Raw genomic sequence first — 24,283 nt, 5'->3', positions numbered from 1 at the left:
AAAGCCCAAGTGGACTTCCAAGGACAGTCCAGCTTTGTGGTGGAAGGATGTTCCTGGTTCTCAGCTGTGCCCTGACATCTAGTGTCAATGCTGTGTATGACAGCTGGAAGGTACGCGCCCCAGAGATGGCGGCCTCAGCAGCTGGTCCAAAGAGCTTAACACTTGACCCCAGGCTGCATGTGTATGCGTGTGTGTCCATGTGTGTGCGTGTGCACTCGTCTTCATTACAGTGACATCAGGTAGCTACAGAACCCTTGAATAGGGAGGGAAGAAATTTACAATCAGCCCCAGCGATTGGACCCTGGGATGTTGCTACTGGGCTTCGTTGCAGGTCTTCCGATCTGTTTTCCTTTCCATATGAATGCTGTTCTGCGCAGCGTGTTAAGGAACTGGTAGGTTAGCTGGAGAGAGCCTGGTGCGCACGGGGCATTCCGCGGTTGCTGGTCCTCTGTCCCCTCCCGCGGTCCCGCAATGGACGTAAATCTCACTCCTGCGACTCATGCGTACGATTGTATTGCATATCTTTATGTTTTATAAATCTTCATACCAGCTGAAGCCGAAACTTCCCTTCGGCAGCACCAGCCGGGAAGTCAACCTTGGGCTTACGGGGGCTGCCAGGGGCTGCCCTCCTCCTCTGCGCGCCAAGGTGGTGCCCTAGACTTAGGTGTGGCTGGAGGGCCACCTTTCCTAGGCCATCTGCCCCTGCAGGTTCCTCGAAGCTTCGTATTGTCCATCTCTGCCTGTGTCTGCAGAGTGCTTGGGACGGGGAACTTAACTTTGAGTCTGTGACCCCAGCAAAAGGATCCTGTCTTCCCAGAAAGACCCCAAGACAATTGCTCTCAGAGGGGGTTGGCTGTCTCCCCAAGACTCCTCTCTACAGATCTCTCACCTCTCCCTTCCCTTTCCCAAGACTATTTCCCCACTCAAAACTCTTCCTGACCTTTATTCCTTCACCATGTGCTCTGATGACACTTTAATCCCAGAGCAAAAGCATCAGCAGATAAAGAATGAATTCCCTTTCCCTCCAGGGGTTAGTGACCTTAATGTAATTTGCAATGAGGTCGTGCGATTTGCATTCCATTGTTGCAGTGTAATGAAGAAATGGAAATAAGAGTCCCATTTCCACATTAAAATAGGAATATTTATTCCCGGTCTGCTATAGTACTGTGGCTTGATACCTACTGTGTGCCAGGCCCTTGCAAAGTCTGTCTATATGGTCTGTGATCGCTTCTCCCAGGTACCCCCCACTCCTCTGTCCCAAGGCAATTGAACTTTTTGCCCAAGGGCCTTAACCATTGGCCAGGCTGCCTGAATTGGAATTTTTTCCCCCGACCATCAGTGACTGTGTAATTGGACAAAAGGAATTGTAATTTATATTCCGCAGGCCTGCCATGATCAGTGGATACATCCATCCACAGGACACTTAGGAGTGACCGGCACAAAGGAAGTGATGAATGGATGTCAGCTAATGCCATTAGCTAGTATCTGACTAAAGCCATTCTCTTTGAATTAGACCCAATGCCACTCTCATTTTCCCCATAGTTGTGGTAGTGAAACTAGTGTTGCTATTTTTGACAATCCGCTTCCTTGCTGGGCTTTCTGTGTCCTGTCTTGAATTGTCAAGGACAAATCAGAGGCATCTTTCATTTTTCGTTCAAGAATCTGCCAATCTTCCTGTTGCCTATAATGTAAAGACCAGACCCCTCGTTCATAGAGCATTCGAGTCCATCCATATCGTGGCTTCCCTATACCTCATGCCCACTTGACATCCTTGTTCACTCTTGCTCCAGCCACATGGGATCTAACTGATGCCTGACTAGACTATGCACTAGTTTTCTGGTCTTTGCCTTTGCTGTCTCCCTGCCTCCTATGACTCATAATCTCCTTCTCTGAAGAACCCAATTCATATTCTCTAGGATACAACCCACGTGCTTTGGGTGGGAGAGCCAAGTGCACTGTACTTTGTATGCTTCCCAATATTTTGAAAATCCCTTAGAGACAGAGACTAGTTCATTGTTATAACCGATCCCACTTGCCCTCTCCCTAACCCATGGCCTAGTATAGGGCTTTGTGCAAAGCTGTGCCAATGTTTTATTCATGGATTAAATAACATTGACACTGTGGTTTTTCAAACCAACATAAACATCTAGTGAAAGTAATAGTCTTTGTTCTACTGCATTTCTGTTCTATTCTCAATTCATTTTATGAATACAATTCACTATGTGGCAGCCCATGGTGTTAGCTGTGGGCGCACCAATATTCATACATTATAACCCTTCTCTCTATTGGAGACAGGAAATGCACAAGTGGATCGTTGTATGGTGGTGGTGATGTGATAGTCCATGTGTGTAGAGGGGATGCTGGGAATTTGCTCAGGGGACATCTAACCTGCTGTTAGCTATGGGGAAACTCCCCCAGAGGAAGGGACATTTGCTCATCTCTCAAGATGCAAAGAATATATCCACATAAGGAAGAGACCCGTTTTTTTCCCAATCTTTGTTCTAATCTTTGACCCAGTCATAAATATCATCCCAAAATGTGAGCTGGAGATGTGGTTTGTAAGTGGTTCACTTCATAACATCCAAGAATGGTTATACTCTTTTAACTTCTATGAAAACCATTTGAAGGATTTAAAGGTTTTATTTTATTTTTTATTTTTTTAAAGATTTTATTTATTTATTCATGATAGTCACAGAGAGAGAGAAAGAGGCAGAGACACAGGCAGAGGGAGAAGCAGGCTCCATGCAGGGAGCCCGTCGTGGGATTCGATCCCGGGTCTCCAAGATTGCGCCCTGGGCCAAAGGCAGGCGCTAAACCGCTGCGCCACCCAGGGATCCCGATTTAAAGGTTTTAAATGAAATAAAAGCCCAGTCCCCTCTTTTTGTGTTTGGTGTGCATGGAAATTGAATAACATATCAGATGGCTTTTTCAGGAGAGATATGCTAGAGATAGACATGGGAGACACTTGTTTTCTTCCAGTTATGATTTATTAGAAGGGAGAGAAAAAGAAAGATTTGGCGAGGAAGAGCTGGAGGAGGAGGGGCAGGAGGGCCAGGAGGAGGAAGAGAGAAGAGGAGACAAAAGAAAAGAGAGAACAGATGGAGAGATAGGATGAAAGAGGTAATAGTTTACCCTAAAGAAAAATAAGAGAAAGAAGGTCATGCTTTGACCCCCACCATCCTACCAGGAAGATCAGAGTGATCTGGGAACTTCTGTGGTCTGAATGCCGTGCAGGATAATTGTCCTGGTGACAGAGCTCAAGCTTGGAGGGTTTCTCTACAGAAAGCAGGACTCTGTCTTCTCCATGTGTGGCAGTTCATATCATGACTCTCCTGTGAGCTGTGTCTGTGAAGCCTGCTGGTTGCTATGAATTTGCCCATCTTAGAGTTGAGGAAAGTGAGCTTGAATGGGGGGAAAAAAACTTAAGTATTTAAGTTCCATCATTGTCGAAGGCCTCACGGCTGGGGGTTGCCAGTGTCAAGATGAGAAAGCAGGCCTTCCTAGCTCCAAAGCTCTTTCCACACTGTAAATGCTACGTGATGTAGAGAAATTCTTTAATATTTATAAGAATTGTTAAGAACTTTTATTAAGTAAAAGACACGGGATCCCTGGGTGGTTCAGCGGTTTGGCGCCTGCCTTCGGCCAGAGTATGATCCTGGAGTCCCAGGATCGAGTCCCGCGTTGGGCTCCCTGTATGGGGCCTGCTTCTCCCTCTGCCTATGTCTATGCCTCTCTCTCTCTCTCTTTCTCTCTCTCTCTCTCTCTGTGTGTCTCATGAATAAATAAATAAAAATCTTAAAAAAATAAAATAAGTAAAAGGCAAATCATGAATTACAGTATTTTACAGTTTTGCATTAGTGCAAGATGATTCTGACACTGATTACCTAGTGTTAGGTCAAATAGGTTAAAGGCACAGCCTCTGATAAGACCACCCTCATATCAGACAGAAGCTTGGGGGTTCCTAGGCCATCTGCTCTCCTGACCAACTGGCTACCAATTCAGAAGGTACCACCACCCCCTCCGGTTTGATGACTTGCTAGAACAATTCCCAGAACTCAGGAAAGTGCTTTGCCTATGATTACAGTTTTAATATAAAGGATACAAATAAAAACCAGCCAAAAGAAGACACCTATATGGCAAAGTATGAAAGGGTCCCAAATATGAAGATCCCATGTCTCCAGAGCTGGTCATCCTGGTGAATCAATGTGTATTGCCCAATGGAAGTTTACTCAAGCCCAACTATCCAGTTTTTATTGGGGTTTCATTATGTGGGTATGGTTGGTTGAATCATTGGCCACATGATTGAACCACTCTTCCCAGATGTTGTACTGGTACCACCTGGCTCAAAGCCCCAACCGAATAATTGGTCTTTCTGGCATGGCAAGCCCCCATCCTGAGTCATCTCCTTAGTACAAACTATTAAAGGACTCATCATGAGTCACCTGGTTAGTATAAGCTTTTAAGGCTTGCCACCAATAACAAAGACATTTCCATCAAATGGGAAATTTCCCAAATTCAGAGGTTGTCCCCCAGGAACCAGGAGCAAAGTTCAGCCAATTTTTTTTTATTTTTTTATTATACAGTCAGGCTTTGGGATAGTTTGTGGACATAGTTTCTTAAACTACAGTACATTTTTCTTTCTTCTTTTTGTAGGGTGCAATTTGAGTGTTTACCCTAATTTTGATGTTCCAACAAGTCCTGCAATAATGAATCTAAAAGACACAGAAGAGAACGCTATTATAAATAGAAAATCACCTTTTAGGGAAGACCTTGTCTTGCCCACCATGAAACCACTTCAGATGGACTCTGATGAGGAAGTTACTAGGTGTCCAGAGCCAGACAATAGTATAACCACACCAAAACATGTGGATGTGTGCTCCAAATCTCAGGTGTATCTGACAATTGGTGAGTTCCAGAACAAGGCAGATCTGCCTGAAGATGAATGTTGGACTGGCCAGAGGTCTGATGTTGGAACACATCCACTGGCAGATGAGGACCTGCCCAGAAGGAGTCCAGGTCCAGAGGATGGCCAGGCCCCAGTACTCACCTACATTGATGTGAAATCTAGCAATAAGAAGCCTTGCAGTGCTGAACCCACAGTGGTCATTAGTGCTCAGCATGAGAGTGGGCACTCTCAAGATAACTATGAATCAGACAGAACTGTGCCAGGCAAAGACATAGCAGGTGGAAGTCGTCCAAATGCCATCATTTTGGAGAAAACAACACTCCATGAGTTAAGTACTCTAGGAAAGGTTGCAGACCAGGAGGGCAAGGTGGTGCTGCTAAGTCTAAAGCTCATCCCCTCTGAGCCCTGTGATCCACTAAACTCCACTTTGAGGGATCCCTTGGATGTTAGGGCTTCCCCAAAGGACCCTCATGCAGAGGAACAGGAGGAAGTGTCGGTGCTCTCTGGGGTCATCAAGAGGTCCTCTTCCATCATCTCTGATTCAGGCATTGAGAGCGAGCCAAGCTCTGTTGCCTGGTCCGAGGCACGAAGCAGGGCCCTGGAGTTACCCAGTGATCGAGAAGTCTTGCACCATCTGGTTCGACGACATGCCCTGCACAGGAACTCCTTAGAGGGTGGACACACAGAGAGCAATACGAGTTTGCCAAGTGGGATCCAGGCATCTCTCACCTCCATTAGCTCTTTGCCTTTTGAGGAGGAAGAGCGGGAGTTGGCCAACACCAAGTTGACCAAGTCTGTGTCTGCACCCCAGATCAGTAGCCCAGAGGAGTCCTCTGAAGACACGGACACGATGCAGCAACGTGGAGGTCTTGCTGAAAGGTCAGCCATACCCATCAAGAGCATAGACTCCCCAGGTGCCGGGACAGACTCTTTCCCTGGGCAGGTGGTTTCAGGTGCTGACAACCAGCAGGGCCCTGGTTACATAGACATCCCCAAAGGTAAAGACAGTCAATTTGATCCTCAAGGACCTTGTTGTCTTGATGGCAGGACTGAGAACCCTCCAGACATTGAAACCAAAGGTCTTAATTTAGAAATACCACGTGTCATAGCACTTGAAAACCCTCAGAATAGATCTTGTCCTGGAGTACTAATGGAGACTCCAAAGGGCATGCCTGAAGACTTGAATGTGGAGAAAGGAGCTCTTTCCGACAGCAGCATCTCAGATGATGAGACTGTCGCCCACCATAAGGTGCCTGAATGGAGCTGTACAGCAGCCGCTAATGCCAGTGACCTGGGTTCAACAGGCGAGCAGAGCAGCTCACCTTGCATCATTGATGATGCAGCATTTAGCAAAGGATCTCAAGCTCCTCTGGAGGCCGGACATGAAGCAGGCACTGTGTGCTCCACTGTGACTCACTCCATTAACTCCCAGCTTTTAGGAACCCAAGAACCAAGGGCAGTCACTTCCGTCATGGTGTCCCACCTGACCCCTGCAGAGACCTTCACTCTGGACAGCCTGAAAGCCGTGGAGGTCGTCAACCTGTCTGTGTCTTGCACTGCCACGTGTCTTCCTTTCTCCTCCGTGCCCAAGGAGACCCCTGCCCGGGCTGGATTCGCCTCCAAACAGACCCCGTTGCCCATCACTCATCAGCCTTTGGGTTCCTTTGGAGTTGTTTCTGCCCATTCCAGCAAGTTGGAGGAAGAAGTCAGTGAAAGGATGTATAGGTAAGCTGATGGCTGGCTTACCCTCCCCAGCACAGTTTTACATTTCCCACATATTTCTCAATTTCATGCATACTATTTCAACCTTGAGATAGGAGTTATTTCCTGGTTCAGATAAAGTAATATACTTACGTCCTACAAATCAGAGATACAGAATAGTATAAGTAAAAACTATCAGTAAGCCCATCTCTCAAATACAGCCACTGCGTAAGTCGTCCTACACTTGTTTCTATTTACATCTCTATCTAGTCCTCTTATGCAAAAATAGGATAGTTGTGTACAAACTGTAAGGTTTTTTTCAACTTAATGTATTGGGAACATTTCTTTACTTGTAAATTTATTTTTGCGTTATCACTTTAATGTTTAAACCATATTCCATCATATAGATGTACCATGATTTATTAACAAACTCCTTTAAAAAGGGACATTTGAGGGGTTTTTTCCCCCAGTTTTTGTGATGATAACTCTGTTTTGAGTGTCATAATACCTCTGTCTTTGCACATTTTGAGAGGGCAGTTCTCTAAGGGCCTTTGGGCCCTTAGCAGATTTGTCTGCTCGGCCCCTTTGTGCAGGTCTTACGTGTATCAGTTCTTTTGCCATGCCAAAATCCATCCCTTAATCTTTGCCTTACATTTGCATTCATTATCGCTCCCTCATCTATAAACTCTACATTTGATTAATTATGTTATAGAATCATTTTATTACTTTTCTGCAAAATGCTGAAGAGGTACATATTAATGATACCCATGAAAGAGATTGCACAGGCAGGTAAACTTTGGGTCCCTTGCTTTATAAAGAACATTAAGTACCTATTATGCTCATGGGATCAATTTAATAATTGCAGTAGACTGCAAGCACTGCCCAATGCTTGGCTGTGGGGTCTTGGCTGTTACTGTACTTCCAGCCTAATAGGGAGACAGAAAGTGAGAGAAGTGAACAAGGGTAGTTGGGTAAACAGGAGGGTTCTTGTGTGTGTGCAGCTGAGCTGGAAATAGAAGGAACCGATCTGGCTGGGGACACCGAGTGAGCCTAGAGACGGTGGCCTGGGGGAACCTTTTAGAGGTGGCTGCCTAGCAAATATGAGACACAGTGGTGAGGATGATGATGGGGATGGTAATGGGATGGTGATGATGGTGAGAATGATGATGGTGATAAGGCTGGTAACAGATAATTTTTTTTTTACTATTTAATCAGTTTTGAGTACCATTCTAAGCATTTTTGCATAGACTATATCAATTAACACACAAAATAACTTTGTGGATTAGATAATGGTGTATTCCCCTTCTACAAATGAGGACATTCAGTGCAGAGAAGTTAAGTGGTCAGTCCACAGCTAGTAAGGGTCAAAGCTGAGATTCTAACCTTAGCAGTCAGACTCCTGAGTCTGTGCTCTTACCACCTTGTCCAATAATCAGGCAAAGATTGTGGTAACCCTGGGGAAAACGCATTTCAGAGAGATTTGAATGCACAAAGGCACGAAAATAAGCAAACTGAATTCAAGCAGGGAATCATGAGAAATGTATTCTCTTTGGAGGTGGGGAGATGCTGCTGGGAAGTGGGTGGAGGCCAAGCCATGGTAGCCTTGTGGGCCACTTTAAGAAGCTTTCACTCTGGGGAGATCTTTTTTTTAGGATTGATGGATCCTGGGAGCTGAATGGAATCATAGAAGTCCTGCTCCATGCAGGAACCACATAGAAATCTGCAGAACCCAAACCAACAAAACTTTTCCTGGAATGCTTTCCTATCTCCTTGTTGAGAAAATGCTTCCCTCACCAGCATCTCCTGCAGCCTCCTATTCTGCCTTTGTTGCTCGCAGATACTTCCTTGTAGATATTCATCTCTCCCGCATCCCAGCCACCTCAACTCATCTCCTGCTCAACACGGCATACACAGTGTGGCTTCTGATTAATTAGTGTATTCTCCAGTTTTTATCAGGCCAAAGAAAAATTTAAAAAAGAACTGAAGATTGATGGATTTCTGTACAGTGACTTATCTGTACTAGCTTCTGATATACCGTATTTCCCACCAGAGGAAGAGGAAGAAAATTTGGAAGATGGGATTCACCTGGTAGTCTGTGTCCATGGCCTAGATGGTGAGTGCCAAAAAGGTTTCCACCTCAAAATTCTGTATTATACACAGTTTTTAACATTTATAAATTAAGTCAGGTATTCACTCAATAGTGTTATTAGCAACCATGGGATGGCAGCGTGCTAGGTCTAGGGAAATGGCCTGGCCTTGTTCCCAAGGAAGATATCTCTCTGGCACAATAATCTGTTGAGTAAATGAAATTTATAAATGAATGCAATAAAGCAGTGAAGGAATATATGGAATAAATAAATATTGGAATGAATAATTAATGAAACTAATGAACAAAAATAAAATAAAGACTGGAGTGGATAGGTGGATGGATGGATGGGTGGGTGGGTGATTAGGTGGCTGGATGGGTGGATGGATGGATGGGTGGATTATTGGGATGAAAATGTTAATGGGAGCATGAATAGAGTGTATGGGTTAATGGAACCCATGTGTCAAAAGCACAAGGGAAGAAACAGAGTGGAATGAATGCATGAATTCATTTGGAAGGGACGTGGGTTAGTGGCCGAAACTGTTTCGTTGCCTATTTTTATTCATTTCTCACTTATGAGGCAATTTTTGTATGTCAGATACTGTACCAAGTTCTGGGATTGCAGAGACCCAACATGGTTCCTGACCTTAAAAAATTCTTAATTTTGTGAGATCAGCAAATATGGACTGAGAGCTGAATGCTACAAAAGAACTATCTACCAGTCCTGTAGAGGTCCAGGGGAGGAGAGAAGGGAGCAGGAAGGGCTCCTGCTTGTCCCACTCTCCAAAGGACCTAGTCCCCACTGTCAGATTTCTTAGGGTTTCTCAGTCAGTCCAAAATCTCCGTAAGATACGGAACTTAGCTCTGCCAGAAGATCTTGAGGTCCCAACTCAGCCTGGACCAAAGTCAAACCCTTAGTCCTCTTTCCCCTTGTGAATTCCAGCCTCACCCTAACTGGTTAAAGACAGCAATCAGAGCAGCTGGAGATACAGGGCATCTGAGTTCTCCTCAAGCTCAAGTTTACATCATAATTGATCTGCAAACTGGAATGTGGAACATGATTTCTGGAAAAGTCTTCACATCCACTTTATATGGACTCCAATGCATAACTAATGTCAGATAAAGGAAAGGACTTCTTTAGGCCTTCCTGGGTGATGAGTGGCAAAACCTGTGGTCACAGTCTTCTGGTGATAAGTTATTAGGGAGTGGTGGTGTGCTATGCTTCCAGGACACAATGTTCTTAATTCCCAATCCAGGGGCTAATGCATGTAATTGTCTGGCTTTATGCCTTGGAAACCGGGACACTCAATCAACAGGTCTATTTGGTCAAGTGTCAAATAATCCAGTGGTAAATAATACATTCTAGATGAAGAAGAGGAGGAAGATGAGAAAGAGCAGCAGCAATGGCATATCTGTCACCAGGGGCCAGGCACCATTCTAAATGCTTAACATATATTAATGTCAATGATCCTCACAATAGCCCTGCAAAGTAGGTGGTATTATGGTCCCATTATAACTGGGGAAACTGAGTAAAAGGGCAGCTAACTAACTTGTGTAAGTTCCCTTAGTTAATGTGGTTGAGCCAAGGTTAAAACCCAACTGACAGACTCCCAAGACCAGGGTTTCATTCTGCCTTATGCCAACAAATTCATCTCTTTCCCCATCCAAACCTTCATCCCCATCGCTGTTTGAGTCATCTGTTAAAAATCTTACCAGATCTGGTCATGCCAGTCTGTTACCAAAAACCTTTTTTTGTAGCTCTCAGAAAATAAAATAAGCCTTTTAGAAAGCTCCTGTATTCTAACCTTCCCCACTATCATCTCCTCCCCTTTCGCTCCTCTCATTATATCAACTCTGCGTCTTTCTCAGGGACGTTTGCCATCTCACACCATTGTGCCTAGGGACCCCAGGCTTTCTCTCTCTGGTGAGTTGTCCCCACTCAGCATTGACATCAGTGCTTCCAAGGCCCAACAGTTCGCATATCTTTCCCTAATTTTACCCCACCCAGGTACCAAGTACTAGGATTTCAAAATTTGTACTGAAATTGGAATACTTTTTGAATAATTTATTTAAAAAAAAAAGAAACCTCAAATCACTACCACAAATGAAATACTAGAACCAGTTGGCCAGCAGGGAGTGTAACACTAAAAATAATTACAGTGATATGAAAATAATCCTCTTGAAGTTTGGCCCAACTGTCAGAAGACTGGGCTTGAGGCTCATTTTCTTTCTTAAAAAGTAAGAAGCTAATGAAGACATACCTGTGGAGTTTGTTTTTGTTTTGATTTATTTATTTTAGAGAGAGAAAGCAGGGGGAGGGCCAGCAGAGAAGAATCTCAGACTCCTCACTGAGTGTGGAGCCCCATGTGGAGCTCCTTCTCATGACCCGAGCTGAAATCAAGAGTCAGATGCTCAACTGACTGAGCCGCCAAGGCGCCCCTGAAAACATACTTGTTTTTAACTGGGACTTCCAATCAGCAATGCTGCAAGAAAGACAAAGAATGACCTTCTCACTCATCAGCGTGATGTACTTTCAATGCAGATGCGATGGAAAACTTAGCATCATGTCACTCATGAGTAGTGTGCTCCTCCTACTTACCTGATATTAAATTAAAATGAGAAAGACTCTCCATTTCTTCATGAAAGTGAGAAGTCTTGTCAGGACTTTTATTTTTGTCCACCATGTATGTTGAGCAAGGAGGTTATAAAGATGGAGCAGCCTCATCCATCTCTGAGCTGTGTCAGAAAACAGAGCTGTCAATTACGGCATTATCACCTGGGCATAAAGTCATCAAAGAGACAACCAATATCACGCGTAGGTGCTTTTGAAGGTTGTTTCTCTGGTTCAAGGTACATATATATCCAGACTCTATAGAGTTGTACTAGACCCACTTGTTCTGATGTCACTTCCAAGGATATAACTATATTAACAGAGAACTAAAGAAGTTAATAAGAGTTAATGAATATTCACACAACTCCTCATGATGTGCCAAAATCCGAAGATTGGTATTCTTGTAAATGGTCTCAATGTAACACCTTATCAAATGGTATTTTCTGAGAAAGTTTCAAGTTGCAGAGCGTTCTCTCTTGCTCAGTAGCTGAAGGAGAGGGGCCACCAATGCTCCTTATTTAGACTCACTATGCTAAATATAAACACTCGCTACTTTTCTTTTAAGGCCAGGTCCTGGAAGGTCAGTAGGTTGCTTTAAATAAGAACAACAGCAGGACCAAAGAGCCTAATTTATTATCAGAAATGAACAGAAAGAATAAAATTTAACTTAAAAACACAAAATAGAAACCTTGCCCATAATAACACGAGCATTTTGTGACTGTGACTCCACAAGTTTTGGGCATGTGCTCTACTGGGCCACCATCGCATGAGGTGTTTGGGTATATCGGGTCATCCTTAATGGTTAGGGATACCCTCAAATGCCTGTAGTTCTCCCAAATTCCATGTGGCATTTCCACCATCTTTTGAGTCAGTTGTTAGTTTCAGGAAGAATGATAAAAGTTGTTTGTAAATGATATCACTTCTAAAGATATAGCTTATGGTTATAGCACTGTAAGTAATATTGTTTACGAACTACTTTGAAACTCTGGTTGTTTGGTAAAGTAGGTTCCCTGTCTGTCCAATAAGTAGCTTCTAACTCTTGACTCTACAGGGATCCATCTGAGGAATAGGTCAAAAATTTAGGAGGATGCAACTGAACCCTAGAGCCTACATGAAGTGTACACTTAACCATCCTTGAATAAGAAGCTTTTGGGGTTATAGCGGATCCATTCTCCACATGATTTTTACTTCAGACACTACAAGGATGCTCTTCTATGAGCAGTGGCCTCTTAGATTCCTCAGCTGTTACTCCTCCATCCTGGTGGTCACTGTGGAGCAGATGGCATCCATGGAGCTGGCACATTCATAACTCCTGGTCCTAAGGGCAGTTATTTTATTGCACAAACCTGTGCCCTAACTGGCCCATCTGAGGGGCTTGATGGCTGCTTGTAGGTAGCAGAACTAGTCTTTTTATTAAGCAGGAAATTGAAGATGGGACATGACATGTCAGTTACGCCATGTCAGCCATCAAGTGGTACCATATGCAGAATGTCCTCAGTGAACAGAACTGGCTGTGGAAGAGGAGGAGGCAGTGTGCTTGCAGCTGTGTGTGGAATGTTCATGAACCACATGTTTGTAGATCAGTGAGTACGTCCAGGGAGATAGGACTACTAGAAAGGTCCTGACCTTGTGCCAGGGTGCCAGGGGATAGGGCTTGAGGGGGTGGAGCGTAGGACCACTAGGTTGGATTTGTTTTCATTGTTTTTATTATCTGCTTAACTAAAAAAAAAAAAAAGAAAGAAAAGAAAAGAAAAGAAAAAAAGAAAAATGGGAGAAGAGGGAGACCTAAATCCCTCATGTGTCCATTTTCATATAAGTAACTATGGGTCTGGGGTGGGGTTATCTGTTGTTTTTAGGGAACAGTGCAGACCTCCGCCTGGTAAAGACTTTCATAGAACTGGGGCTTCCTGGAGGAAAGCTGGACTTCCTAATGTCGGAGAAGAATCAGGTATGACGACAAAAACATCAGAATTGAGAGAATCCCTGAGTTGTGTCTACAAGAGCCTCCTAAAGCCACCCTGATAGTTTGTGGATGCTCAGATAGAAGGGGACCTCGCCAAAGAACACTCTTCAGGCACTTAGATGGTCTGGAAAGAAAAGACTCATTGTTTCCTTTTGGGGAGGGTTAAGAAAGAGTAAGATGTAAGAATATGTGGGTCAGGTGGCCGGGGCCCAAGGGTAGGTGGAAGCTCAGAGCATAAATGATCTGGGTGTCCATGCATCTCTACTAGGTTAAGGGTGCTGTCATAGGCATCATCCAGCCCCTGTCATGCAGCTCCCATGGCAGAAGGATATGACTGAGGTACCATAGGGATGACTTGACTGGGTCTTGACAGAGATAATGAACTGATGTCTGTGTGTGTGGAATGGTCACTCAAGAATGATTACGTTCCACAACATGTTGTCATTACTACTTAAAATTAAACCTCATAAACATGGATTTCTAGTACATCCCTTTAGAATTACATCCCCTGGCTGGGGAGTTCTTGGTACCTTTTTAAACCTACTGTGTCTTCCAAACATTTCTCATTAAGGTCAACTCAGGCCTTAAAATGACTACCAATTATTCAATAAATCGTGTTAAATTCACAGAAATGCTGAAGAGACAGCGTCTGAGAGGCTAGAGGGTAGTGAACACAGCAGCATCTGTCTTAGATGTGTTGTAAATAGTTTACCCAAGCCTTACACTGGTGTGAGGAGTAGGCTGCATGCTTCTCTGCAGGGCTCAGGAGGAGGCAGGCTCGCCCCAGGGAAGAGAAGCTGCCCTCACAGGGCCTGCTGGTCTGCAAGCACGGGTCTCTCTAACTCCATGGACACTAAGAAAGTGACCAGTGCTGCATCCCTGCAGTGCCCTCAAGGACCACTGTGTGGCAGGTGACAATGAGCCACAGGCCTTCTTTTTGCTCCTTCTTTCCACCCTCATGAATATTCATGAGGCCTCTTGTCCAACTTTGTAGCTTGGCTCTTGGCATAGTTCCAGGTAGCCCACAACACTGTAGGACAACTCCACTTATGAGAAAGTGTTTTTTATCTTGACCCCAAATCTCTCTCCCTGTGGTTTCGGTTTCCAAAAGTTCATCTTTGAAGTTATATACACCAATGCAGTATGTCTTTCCCATGTCTGCCCTTTCAGATTTTCAAAGTCATATATGATGTTTCTCCTCATCCTTTATGCCTGTATCCTCTGACCACCCCTGCTGAGTTACGGATGGCTTTGGATCCTTCTCTGGACATGGCCTGCTAGTGCAGTCCCAAAGCTGTGCTGGAGGAAGAGCATGGGCATGGGTGTGAGTCCTGGTGGCATGGGCTTCCGCTTGAGCCTGTTTCCTTCTGGTGCAGTGGGGCCAGGAGTCCACAGGCACATGAAGCCCCTGGCACATTATGACCTGTTGGTAGATGCTGTGTGCGTGCTGCTCTTGTCCACCTGCTTCTCCCATTGGTTTCCAGCCAGCCTCCTGACTGAGGATTCTCCAGTGTCTTAGAGCCCCTATCTATGGGCCCCTCTCCTTGGTGCCGAACCCTCATCTGTTACCCCAACATCAGGCTCAGGTGTCCTCCCAGAATGTTCCGCCATGGAAGAAGGTGGGCTTGTACACAGAGCCTGGTCTCACTGTGACCCCACCCAACACCCATTCCCTCTCTCTTCTTCCAGATGGACACATTTGCAGATTTTGATACCATGACGGATCGGTTGTTGGATGAAATCATTCAGCACATCCAGTTGTACAACCTCTCCATATCCCGAATTAGGTAAAAGGAATCCACAGGTAGTTAATGCTGGGGGAACAGGGTGATATTTCTGGGTGTTGACTATATACAAGTTCAGCGTGATGCCTTCTGTCTACCACCTTCCTAAGCTAACTTGTTGCTTACTGGTTAGGTGACTTTCAGAGCAGAAGCAAGTGGAGACAGGAACATTTCATAGCTCAGTAGGAGGGGATTGGACCTCAGAAATCCCGAGGTTTGGATTGCTTTTCAAATACTCCTGTGTTAGAGTCCGAGGACTGACTCCACCATGCAGCCTGTCTCAGGCTTTCCAAACCTCTGAGCCTCCATTTCTGCACCTGCTGGGTGAGACTAGCATTGATATCAGTCCTTCTACTCCAAAATTAGCTTGGCTAAAATGTTTCCTGATTAAGGTGATAGTCTATGGCTTGCATTTTCTTTAGCATGCAGTATGTGGACATGGTGGTGAGTCCACATGTATCAGTTGTTTGAGGCCCCCAAGATAAATTATAAGTTCTTTATTTTACAAATGAGAAGTCAGAGGCCTATGGAGATGAGGTTGAAAAGCGAGGTAAAACAATTTCATAGACAAACGTTTGTTTCCTTTCTTGGCCTGTTTTATGTTCACCATGAGCAGAGCTATGGACCTCTCATGTGATAGGGTTTCCATAAACAGGCACTCAACTTGAAAATAATGATGTGTTGGATCCTCAGATGTGTGAGTTGTTGTGACTGAAGCAGAGCATACGAGGGCGTCCAGCAGCGTGGGCTGGCAGTGGGCAACTCCATACATTTGTAATGATGATGGGCAAGGAATAAAATCACAGAGGGAGTCAGAAGTCAGGTCATGAACAGCCAAGGAAGTGGAGTTTCACCCTGTAAATGACCAGGACCCCCAGGTGGCCAGAGATGAGACACAGAGCACAGGCAGGGCTGCTCTAACAATACAGAGCCTGGCCACACACCCATGTTTCTTCTGATCACACTGGGTGGCAGAGGCCTGGTGCCCCGGGTCTCCATCTCAGGCTCACTGTGACCAGAGTCTGGAAACCCAATGAGGGTGGGTTGGAAGCCCTCTTTGTCAGATCTCCCGAGTTGGGGTGGAGGAGGGCGGCGACCCCTCAGTGCTCCCGAACATAGCAGCTGGCCTCCCGCAGCCACACTCACGTGTGTGACTTCTGTCCTAACAGCTTCATTGGCCATTCCCTCGGCAACATCATCATCCGGTCGGTCCTCACACGGCCCCGGTTTCGGTATTACCTCAACAAACTCCATACATTCCTGTCGCTGTCTGGGCCTCACCTGGGGACCCTGTACAACAACAGCACGCTGGTCAGTACAGGTAAGACTCCTCCAAGCCCATCACTCATCACAATCCATTTGGAGTGGAGAAAAGATGAAAGCAGAAGCAGGTTCTTGGTGGAATCCTATGGCGTTGGAGCCTCTCCTAGCGTGGGATGCTAACCGAAGACCTGGGTCTTACAAAGAGGGCCTCTCTTGTGTGAGTCCAGTGAGGTCAGACTAGATGTCACCCAAGACCTTGTCTGGGAATGGAAGGCTGATGCCCTGGGGTCCTGGCTGGACAAGACCACATAGGTGGCACCTTCGCTCAGCCCGTAGCAATGGGCTTTGAATCATATCATTGCCAGGGCAAGCCTGTGGCCAAGTTCTGACCCCACACATGTAGGGACAACTCTGGACAAGATGGTTTAATCTCCCTGCTACTTAGTTTCCTTATTTTTAAAACAGAGCTAATGTCTGTATGTATGTCTGTGTATATGTATGGATACATTTATGATTTTTAAGCATAGGTATGTGTGTACCTGTGCATGTCTATAAATGTGTCCATCAGATCCGTGTGTGTATCCGAATTGTTGAGGATTAAGCAGGAGAAGGCAGAAAGAAGTTGACTACAGTTATGAGACGTCAATCATAGCGGGATTCTATACTTCTTGCTGGAACGAAATGACACGACCCATAGCTTTGAGACTTTCAGAATTCCCTCTGTCAGGTTAGGGACACTATGGAGTGTAAGGAAGCAAAGCTCAAGGAATCTTGAGCAATCTCAGACAATGAACAGAATTTCCAAGACAGTGAGTTGGTGGGACAAGTTTTTTGTGCAGAAGAAAACAGTAGGTGTGACAACATAGAAGCGTGGCATAATCGGTAGACCACAGGTGGCTCTTTGTGACAGAAATATAGGATGAGCTAGAGGGGCAGGAGGTAGCAGTGAAGCTCTCAGCAAAAGCCTGATGATGAAGGGCCTCATGTGACGTGATGGGGTTAGAGGAACCTGCAGGCCGCATGGGTACTACCCAGGTGCTGGTATCTGTAGGAGCACCATGGCTGGCAGATGGCAGCCCACCGGGGGCATCAGGTCACATATAGTAAGAACTGGTTTCTTTTTTTTTTTTTTTTAAGATTTTATTTATTTACTCATGAGAGACACAGAGAGAGAGGCAGAGACACAGGCAGAGGAAGAAGCAGGCTCCCTGCGGGGAGCCTGATGTGGGACTCAATCCCAGGACCCGGGGATCACGACCTGTGGCAAAGCCAGATGCACAACCACTAAGCCACTTGGGTGTCCCAAGAACTGGTTTATTGAATCATACTCCTAACAAAGACTTCAGTGGTCCCCGGTTGCCCTAACCACCTTTCTGTTATTTTAAGGACATCATTTGAAACGTTGATCGTAATGAATGGAGGACCGTCCCTTTGCCAGTGTCTCTGTCCTCACAAACCAGGGAAGCCATCGTTGGGCAGCTTTAAATGATTAAACCACACTGAACTTTTTTCACACTTGTCATCTTGCGACATTACAAAAAGTTCTGTATTATATCCGTTTCCTTGCATTTTTATCAAGCTCACTTTTGTCACAGTGGCGCCATACTCGTCAGCGTTTCTGAGATCCAGATACCTCTTGGTCATATCCAACCAAGGTCAGGTTGGACTCTGACTCAGAAGTCTGCTTTCGGTTCTTCCACGCACTGTGTGGATCTGTAAGGAACGTTCATACACTGGCTTTATATTTGGGATTGTTTCCTTAGGCTAGACTTATGAGAGGACGTCGAATAGGTCAAAGGGTACAGAGGTGTCCTGACTCCTGAAGCCAGCCGCCGTGTCATTTTGCAGGATGATTTTATATCCTTGCCACAAATACATGAGACAGTTTTTCCTCCAGCTTCCCAAGAATTTGCCCCAGCGTCTACTAGTCTCTTATTTTAAAATTAACTAAAAAATCTCAGTTTCAGATCAATCTCTCTTTTTGACTTCCTTTATGTTATATTTTGATTTTTGTTTTGTTTCTTTTTGGCCTTTCTAGGTTTGTGGCTCATGCAGAAATTAAAGAAATCTGGGTCCCTTCTGCAGTTGACCTTCAGGGATAACGCTGATCTGCGCAAATGTTTCCTCTACCAACTAAGCCAGAAAACAGGTGAGTGCCCTTCTCGGCAGCAGGCTGCTGTGGCCACGAGCATGAGCTGGAGGTCCAGCCCTGAAACCCAGAACCACTCCATCAGGGCGCCGATGCACGCAGGGAAGGGTAAGGTCAGGGGGTACTGTGTGCACAGGCTCTTCAGCTCCCAGGGAGGCACCGGCTACCCAGGAAACCAGCTGCTCCCAAGAAAGGGTGTCACAGATGTGCCAAGGTGTGCGTAGAGGTCATCTGCCCACATGAAAGCTGTAGCCTCTACTTCCTGCCAGGCTTTCCATGCCCTGATCATGAATGAGCCCTAGGTCTGCGAGCCCACTCACTGCTTCTTCCCAAGTACAGATCCGCCCACTGAAAGGGCAGGTGAGCACCGTCCATTTAGGTTGACACCATAGCAGGGAGACAGGGGTCCTTCCCAGCAGGGCAGAGGTCACGCTTTCATGGGAAGTGTCGGAGCCCCTGCCTGTGTTGTGAAAATGAGCAGAGGACAGCAGGGGTCTGTCTGTGTGTCCACTGAGGGAGCAGAGAGGTGACCGGCCGAGCAAGCCCACTGGCCCAGCCTCTGTCCCATGTCACCCTCTCCATCATCCCGTGAACACCGCCCCTGCTGACATCTCTGCATCTCTCTGAATGTGAGGCCCCGGGCAAGCCCTGACCCAGCATGTCCCTCTGCACCAAGCTGAGCTTTCAGGATTCCCCCACCTAACCCCAGGCGGATAAGAGGGAGGAGGACTATGCAGAGAGGAGTCTGGAGAGCACTGTGGTCACCACCGAGAGCTCGGGAGCTGGGGCGACCATGCAGAGCTGTCCTGGCATGGGGAGAGGGCTGGTCTTTAGAGCCCTGGTCAGTGAGGCAGCCTGGCCCCCAGCAGGTGGTCTCGGGATGTGGTGGAGAGGCACTGGGGGCAGTGTGGGCAGCGGGCCCAGGGTGGGGTGCAATGCAGGGTCTCTGTCTGTGGCCAGTGCTGGGCTCTGAGGACGTGGAAACACGCAGTGCCCTCCAACCCCTCTGTCTCAGCGCCGGGGACGGGCTGCAGACAGGGAAGCGCGCTCAGAGGCTGTTTTCATCCAGTGGTGACGGGAGGAGCACTGCAGTTAGGAGCTGTCCCCATGAGAAGGAGGAGCAGAGTCCTGGCTTTATTCCTTGGGGATCCTTAGCGCTGGCCACACAGAAAGGCCCCGTCATCAGCTGCATGTTGCTCACCTCTCCCTCCTGAGAGTAGCTTGCTCTTGTGTCCTTAGCTTCTCTGACGGCCTCCCCTTCTTCCTGAGGCAGGGACAGCAACAGTGTTGCAGCCAGCTGGGCTCCCCGCCTTTCCCCTCTGCAGGATGAGTCCACACTGCCCTGTGCAAACCCGGGGCTGCACCTGGTTTGCACACAGGTAAGGACCTGGTGAAAAGCTCCCTCCTGGCTCGTTGCAGGTCTGCAGTATTTCAAAAATGTCGTGCTGGTGGCTTCTCCCCAGGATCGCTATGTGCCATTTCACTCCGCCAGGATCGAAATGTGTAAAACTGCCCTCAAGGACAGACACACAGGTAAGCCACATTTCATGTCTCCTTTTTAACCGACTTTCTGATAAAAAAAAAAAATGAGTGCTGGGTGATGGGCACGAAGGAGGGCAGCGATGGGCCGAGCACCGGGTGTTACGCGCAATCTAATGAATCATTGAACGCTGCGTCCGAAATGAACCATGTACTTGTATGTTGGCAAATTGAGCTTCAGGAAAGAAATACAAATAAAGAAAAATAAAAAGCACAAGTAAAATTCAGGAAATTGCCGATGCCCACGAGGGCGCCCGGGGACAGGAACCGGGACACCCCGGGCTTTTCTCTAGATCCCGCTGGCCTGACTTCACCTCCTCCCCTCCCTCCCTCCTCCCAGGGCCCGTGTATGCAGAGATGATCAACAACCTCCTGCGCCCTCTGGTCGAGGCCAAGGACTGCACTCTGATCCGCCACAATGTGTTCCACGCCTTGCCCAACACTGCCAACGCGCTGATCGGCCGAGCCGCCCACATCGCCGTGCTGGACTCCGAGCTCTTCCTGGAGAAGTTCTTCTTGGTGGCGGGGCTCAACTACTTCAAGTAGCGGCCTGGGGGCCGGGCCAGAAGCTCTGCGACCCCGGGAGCGCGTTAGCGGAGACATCCTTGGTGGCCCTCCGCCACTCCAGGCGGAGCTCAGAGAGGAAGGCGCCGTGGCCGGGAGGGTGGGGTGGGGCCGGCCATTCCAGGTGCTTCCATTTCGGAGATTTGGGAAAAGCTGAACCGGTCCGGTAGTGTCACCGACAAGACTTTGTCCGAACCTGTCCAGCCACCTGGAGTCTCTTTCAAGATGCTTTCTAGGGAAAATATGACAAAATAAAGAAACAGAATACTTGGACCTGGTGAGCCCACCTTTTACCCACCCCTGGCTCACAGAGATTGCTCCAGTGTTACTAGGTCTGTCTGGTATGTTCCTAGCTCATAGCTTTATCATTCTGATTAAATTAAGTGCATACAAGCATTTCAGAACTCAGGTTAACCTCTGTGTGGAAGTGGAACGTCTTTGTGTAAATATAATCCTTACTAGATTCAAATGTGCCACTTGTGCAAGACAATGTGATGCCCACACGATCATTCTCTCTCATGTTTTCTCAACAAGGGGCAAAGGAATGCTTTATAAACTCCGATTCTCTTTCATTAACAGCAGTGGGTGGGGTAGGGTATGGGATTTAAGGTACGGGGGCCGGACAAAGGCGATGCTCTTGGGAAATGCAGGTTTGTTACAAAGAAAAACAACTAGAAGGAATGTGGTGGGGATGAGTTGCTTCACCCACTCCTCCAGACTGTCTATGCAGAGCCCTGGCCCACAGATTATTTCTGTGATTGCTTAAATCTCTGTCTGTAGTCGGGAAAACGGACTTAGATCAAACCTAGCAGAAGGGGGCACTGAGGTTGATGCATGCATGTGAAGCTCCTGCTGAAATTCTTCCAAAGAAATGCTACGTTAGCATCTGATGCAATTGCAAAAAAAAAAAAAAAAAATACAAATACAAATAAAACCATTAACATGGCCAGCTGCTTCTCCTCTCCGTGGAAGGAGAAACATCTAAACGGAGGAGTGCTGGATTAAACCTCAGGGGAGCTCTAAGAAGGTGCTGGTTATCTTTCAATAGAAATGTCTTCTTGCCTTAGGAAAATAAAGGGCTAGGAGAGGTCACCATTGATAAAAACCAATAAATGGCAGGGACGACAGTGAGATCAGAGAGGAGGACAGCAGCCAGATTGAGGACCCAGCTCAAATTGTTACTGGTAAGTCACATAAGGGAAGTTTTGGAAATTGCCAGGGTATTTGATAGGGTTCCAGAGACTGAGCCCACTCTTGGCCTAAAGGAAGCCTGGAGAATCACCTAGTCACACTGAAGGAATGGGTGAACCAGGACGGTAGGGATGACTCACCCGAGAGACCCATCTTCAGGAAGCAGAAGCTCCTGTTTCTGCAGACTCCCCTCCTAACCTGCGGAAACTAATCTGCCACCAGGTTCCTGGTCCCAGCGCCTGGACCGAGCCCTTTGGTCATCAGTGCCATGGTCTTAAAACCAAGTAAATCTTGGCCCATCTGAGAATTTCAGTCCTCCCGTGTTAACAATGGGACTTTGCAGAAACAAGCGCAGACCGTGAGAGACCAGTGCAGGTAGGCAGCTTCGCAGGATGGTAGACTGGTGGGTTTCTCATGAAAGAAGGTGGGGGCGGAGTTGAATGAGCCCCAAAGGCAGACTTCCACACGGTGGAGTCAGAGTTTCTCTGTGGGACTTCTGCAAACTTTCATTTTGTCCTAGGCCTAACCCATATGGGATCAGTTAAGTCCTGTGGGTATTTTTCCAAGTTCTCGATGTGCGTAGACTGGTTGCTCGTGAACACCGAACGCAGTATAACCCAGGAGGAATGGGTTCCTGCAGTGGAGCCCATGACGTTGTGTTTCCTGGTCCAGGCGAGTGTTCATGCTCAGTGCGGGACCATACGTTTGTAGCAACTTCTCCTTTTTTGGCCAAACGAGGAGCCCTGCCCCTCTGATGAGAGCATTTCATTTTGTGTTTCCGATACCCATCAGCAAAGTTTGTCATTCCTCGGTCACTTGAAAGACCGTGTAGCCGGTGGTTATGGAGCCAGGGTGAATCCAATGACCATCGTCTTTTCCAATAACCGGATGCCATTTTTAACTTCAATATGCTGTCTGGACATAGTGAGAACTAATGGCAATAAACGTCCAGCTGCATGGTGCACCCCTTTTTTATGGGGGTGATCTGCTGTCTTTGTAAACCCTCTCTGGCCTCTGAGCATCTATTCTATTGTGTAGAAAGTACATCTCTATATTGTAAATAAGAGTGTCCAGTGTTGCGTGTCATGCCTCATTTGAAAAGGCTTTTTTATGTCTCTTTCTATTGAAGTATAGATATCTAATATATATACATAAATATATATATATATATAATGTAAAACAGGGACATTATATTATTTATTATAAAATTATAAACAAAATGCCTGCCAAGATAATGGTCTAGTATGTTTTCATTCTTAGCATAACTTTTGTGGGGTTTTTTTTGTTTTGTTTTTATGGTTAAGTTTCTCAGAAGTAGGTAGAAATAAAAATTGCTACTGTTGAGATTGATTGGAATCCATTGTTCACAAGCCAAATTCATCCAAGAAGTGGATGTGAACTTAAAGTCACCTGGCGGCTAATCTAATGGCGCGAAGGCAGGTTGAAAGCGCTGGAGTGCTATGAGCCCGGGGAGAGGCTGGAGAGAGGGGAGGCTCCTGCTGGCACCCACGGTCCACAGGTGTTTGCCGAGCGACTTCCCTCCATGCCAGATGGGAGCACAGGGATGGAGGGCACAATCCCCGCCACAAAGATCACAAGGGAGAGGCAGCCTTGTTAGGACGATCTGATGGAAGGAGGGCTTTGGCGAGGCCCGGGGCAGGTGCAAGCGCTGCTGGAGGCCCATCATCCATGCCCTGCAGAAGGCTGTGAGCAAGATATTTGCTTTGCATAGCGTGTCACCACCAAGGGCACTCGTCCATCAGTTCATCAATCCATCCATCCATCCATCCATCCATCCATCCATCCATCCATTAATTCATTAGTTCATTCATCCATTCAGCAAATATGTATTGAGGGACTGCTGTGCCAGGGATGTACAGGTAAGAGTGAGTGGCTTGCAGCCCAGTCCCAGATGGGAAAGTGAAGGAGGTCGGCGCCACCCAGGAATAGGGATCGGAGTGTGCTCAGAGGAGAGACACCCAGCCCACACTGGAGATGTGTGGCTTGCAGAGGAGAGGCCTCTGCAAGAGAGTCCACGGCCACACACCAGGACTGAGTCAGGGCTGGCCTGGTGAAGGTCGGTTGTGGGGAACTCCAAGAAGGAGCAGAATTATTGAAAGGCTCGAAGGGGGGGAGCCCTGACCCTCGGCTCACTGGACAGGCTGATGGAGACGGCGCCGGGCTCCGGAGTAACGGGGCAGAGGAGTGAGCAGTCGGCCAGCCTGCGGGGCCCTCTGCTCTTCCAGGAGGAGATCCCATCGTTCACACTAGGAGGAGAATTTCCTCTTGGAAGCAGGGGCTCTCCCAACCCCCTGTGTTCACATCCTTCTCCCAGGTTAGCTCGTAAGACAGACCCGATCCCCCCCCAACTTGTTGGGGAGCCCAGAGCCATGTGGGCTCACCCTCCACTCACTTCCAACGATACAGGTGACGTGTCTCCCCGGCTTCTCATGGAGGAAAGCTGGAGCAAACAGCATCATGTAAACAGCCACGAAGAGGGAAGGGCTATTTGGTTAAAATTATTGC

At 46.9% G+C, this 24,283-nt stretch overlaps 1 protein-coding gene across 4 annotated transcripts in view; it reads left to right on the top strand.

Moving 5' to 3' along the window:
- FAM135B (family with sequence similarity 135 member B) overlaps positions 1 to 23,113 on the top strand; it is a 182,595-nt gene extending 159,482 nt beyond the window's left edge. For all 4 annotated transcript variants that reach the window (XM_072774619.1, XM_072774618.1, XM_072774620.1 and 1 more), the window contains 8 exons: positions 4,654 to 6,631; positions 8,554 to 8,720; positions 13,161 to 13,252; positions 14,957 to 15,054; positions 16,221 to 16,372; positions 18,353 to 18,463; positions 19,883 to 19,996; positions 20,343 to 23,113. In XM_072774619.1, the coding sequence (XP_072630720.1) occupies positions 4,654 to 6,631; positions 8,554 to 8,720; positions 13,161 to 13,252; positions 14,957 to 15,054; positions 16,221 to 16,372; positions 18,353 to 18,463; positions 19,883 to 19,996; positions 20,343 to 20,548 (2,918 nt within the window). In that variant the 3' untranslated portion in view covers positions 20,549 to 23,113. The remainder of the gene's footprint in view (positions 1 to 4,653; positions 6,632 to 8,553; positions 8,721 to 13,160; positions 13,253 to 14,956; positions 15,055 to 16,220; positions 16,373 to 18,352; positions 18,464 to 19,882; positions 19,997 to 20,342) is intronic.
- Positions 23,114 to 24,283: the final 1,170 nt, after the last annotated feature.

The sequence above is a fragment of the Canis lupus genome, chromosome 14 (assembly GCF_048164855.1).
Source record: "Canis lupus baileyi chromosome 14, mCanLup2.hap1, whole genome shotgun sequence".
NCBI classification, from domain to species: Eukaryota; Metazoa; Chordata; class Mammalia; order Carnivora; family Canidae; genus Canis; species Canis lupus.
Note: the sequence above shows the minus strand (reverse complement) of the source record. Positions and strands in the feature narration are given on the sequence as shown.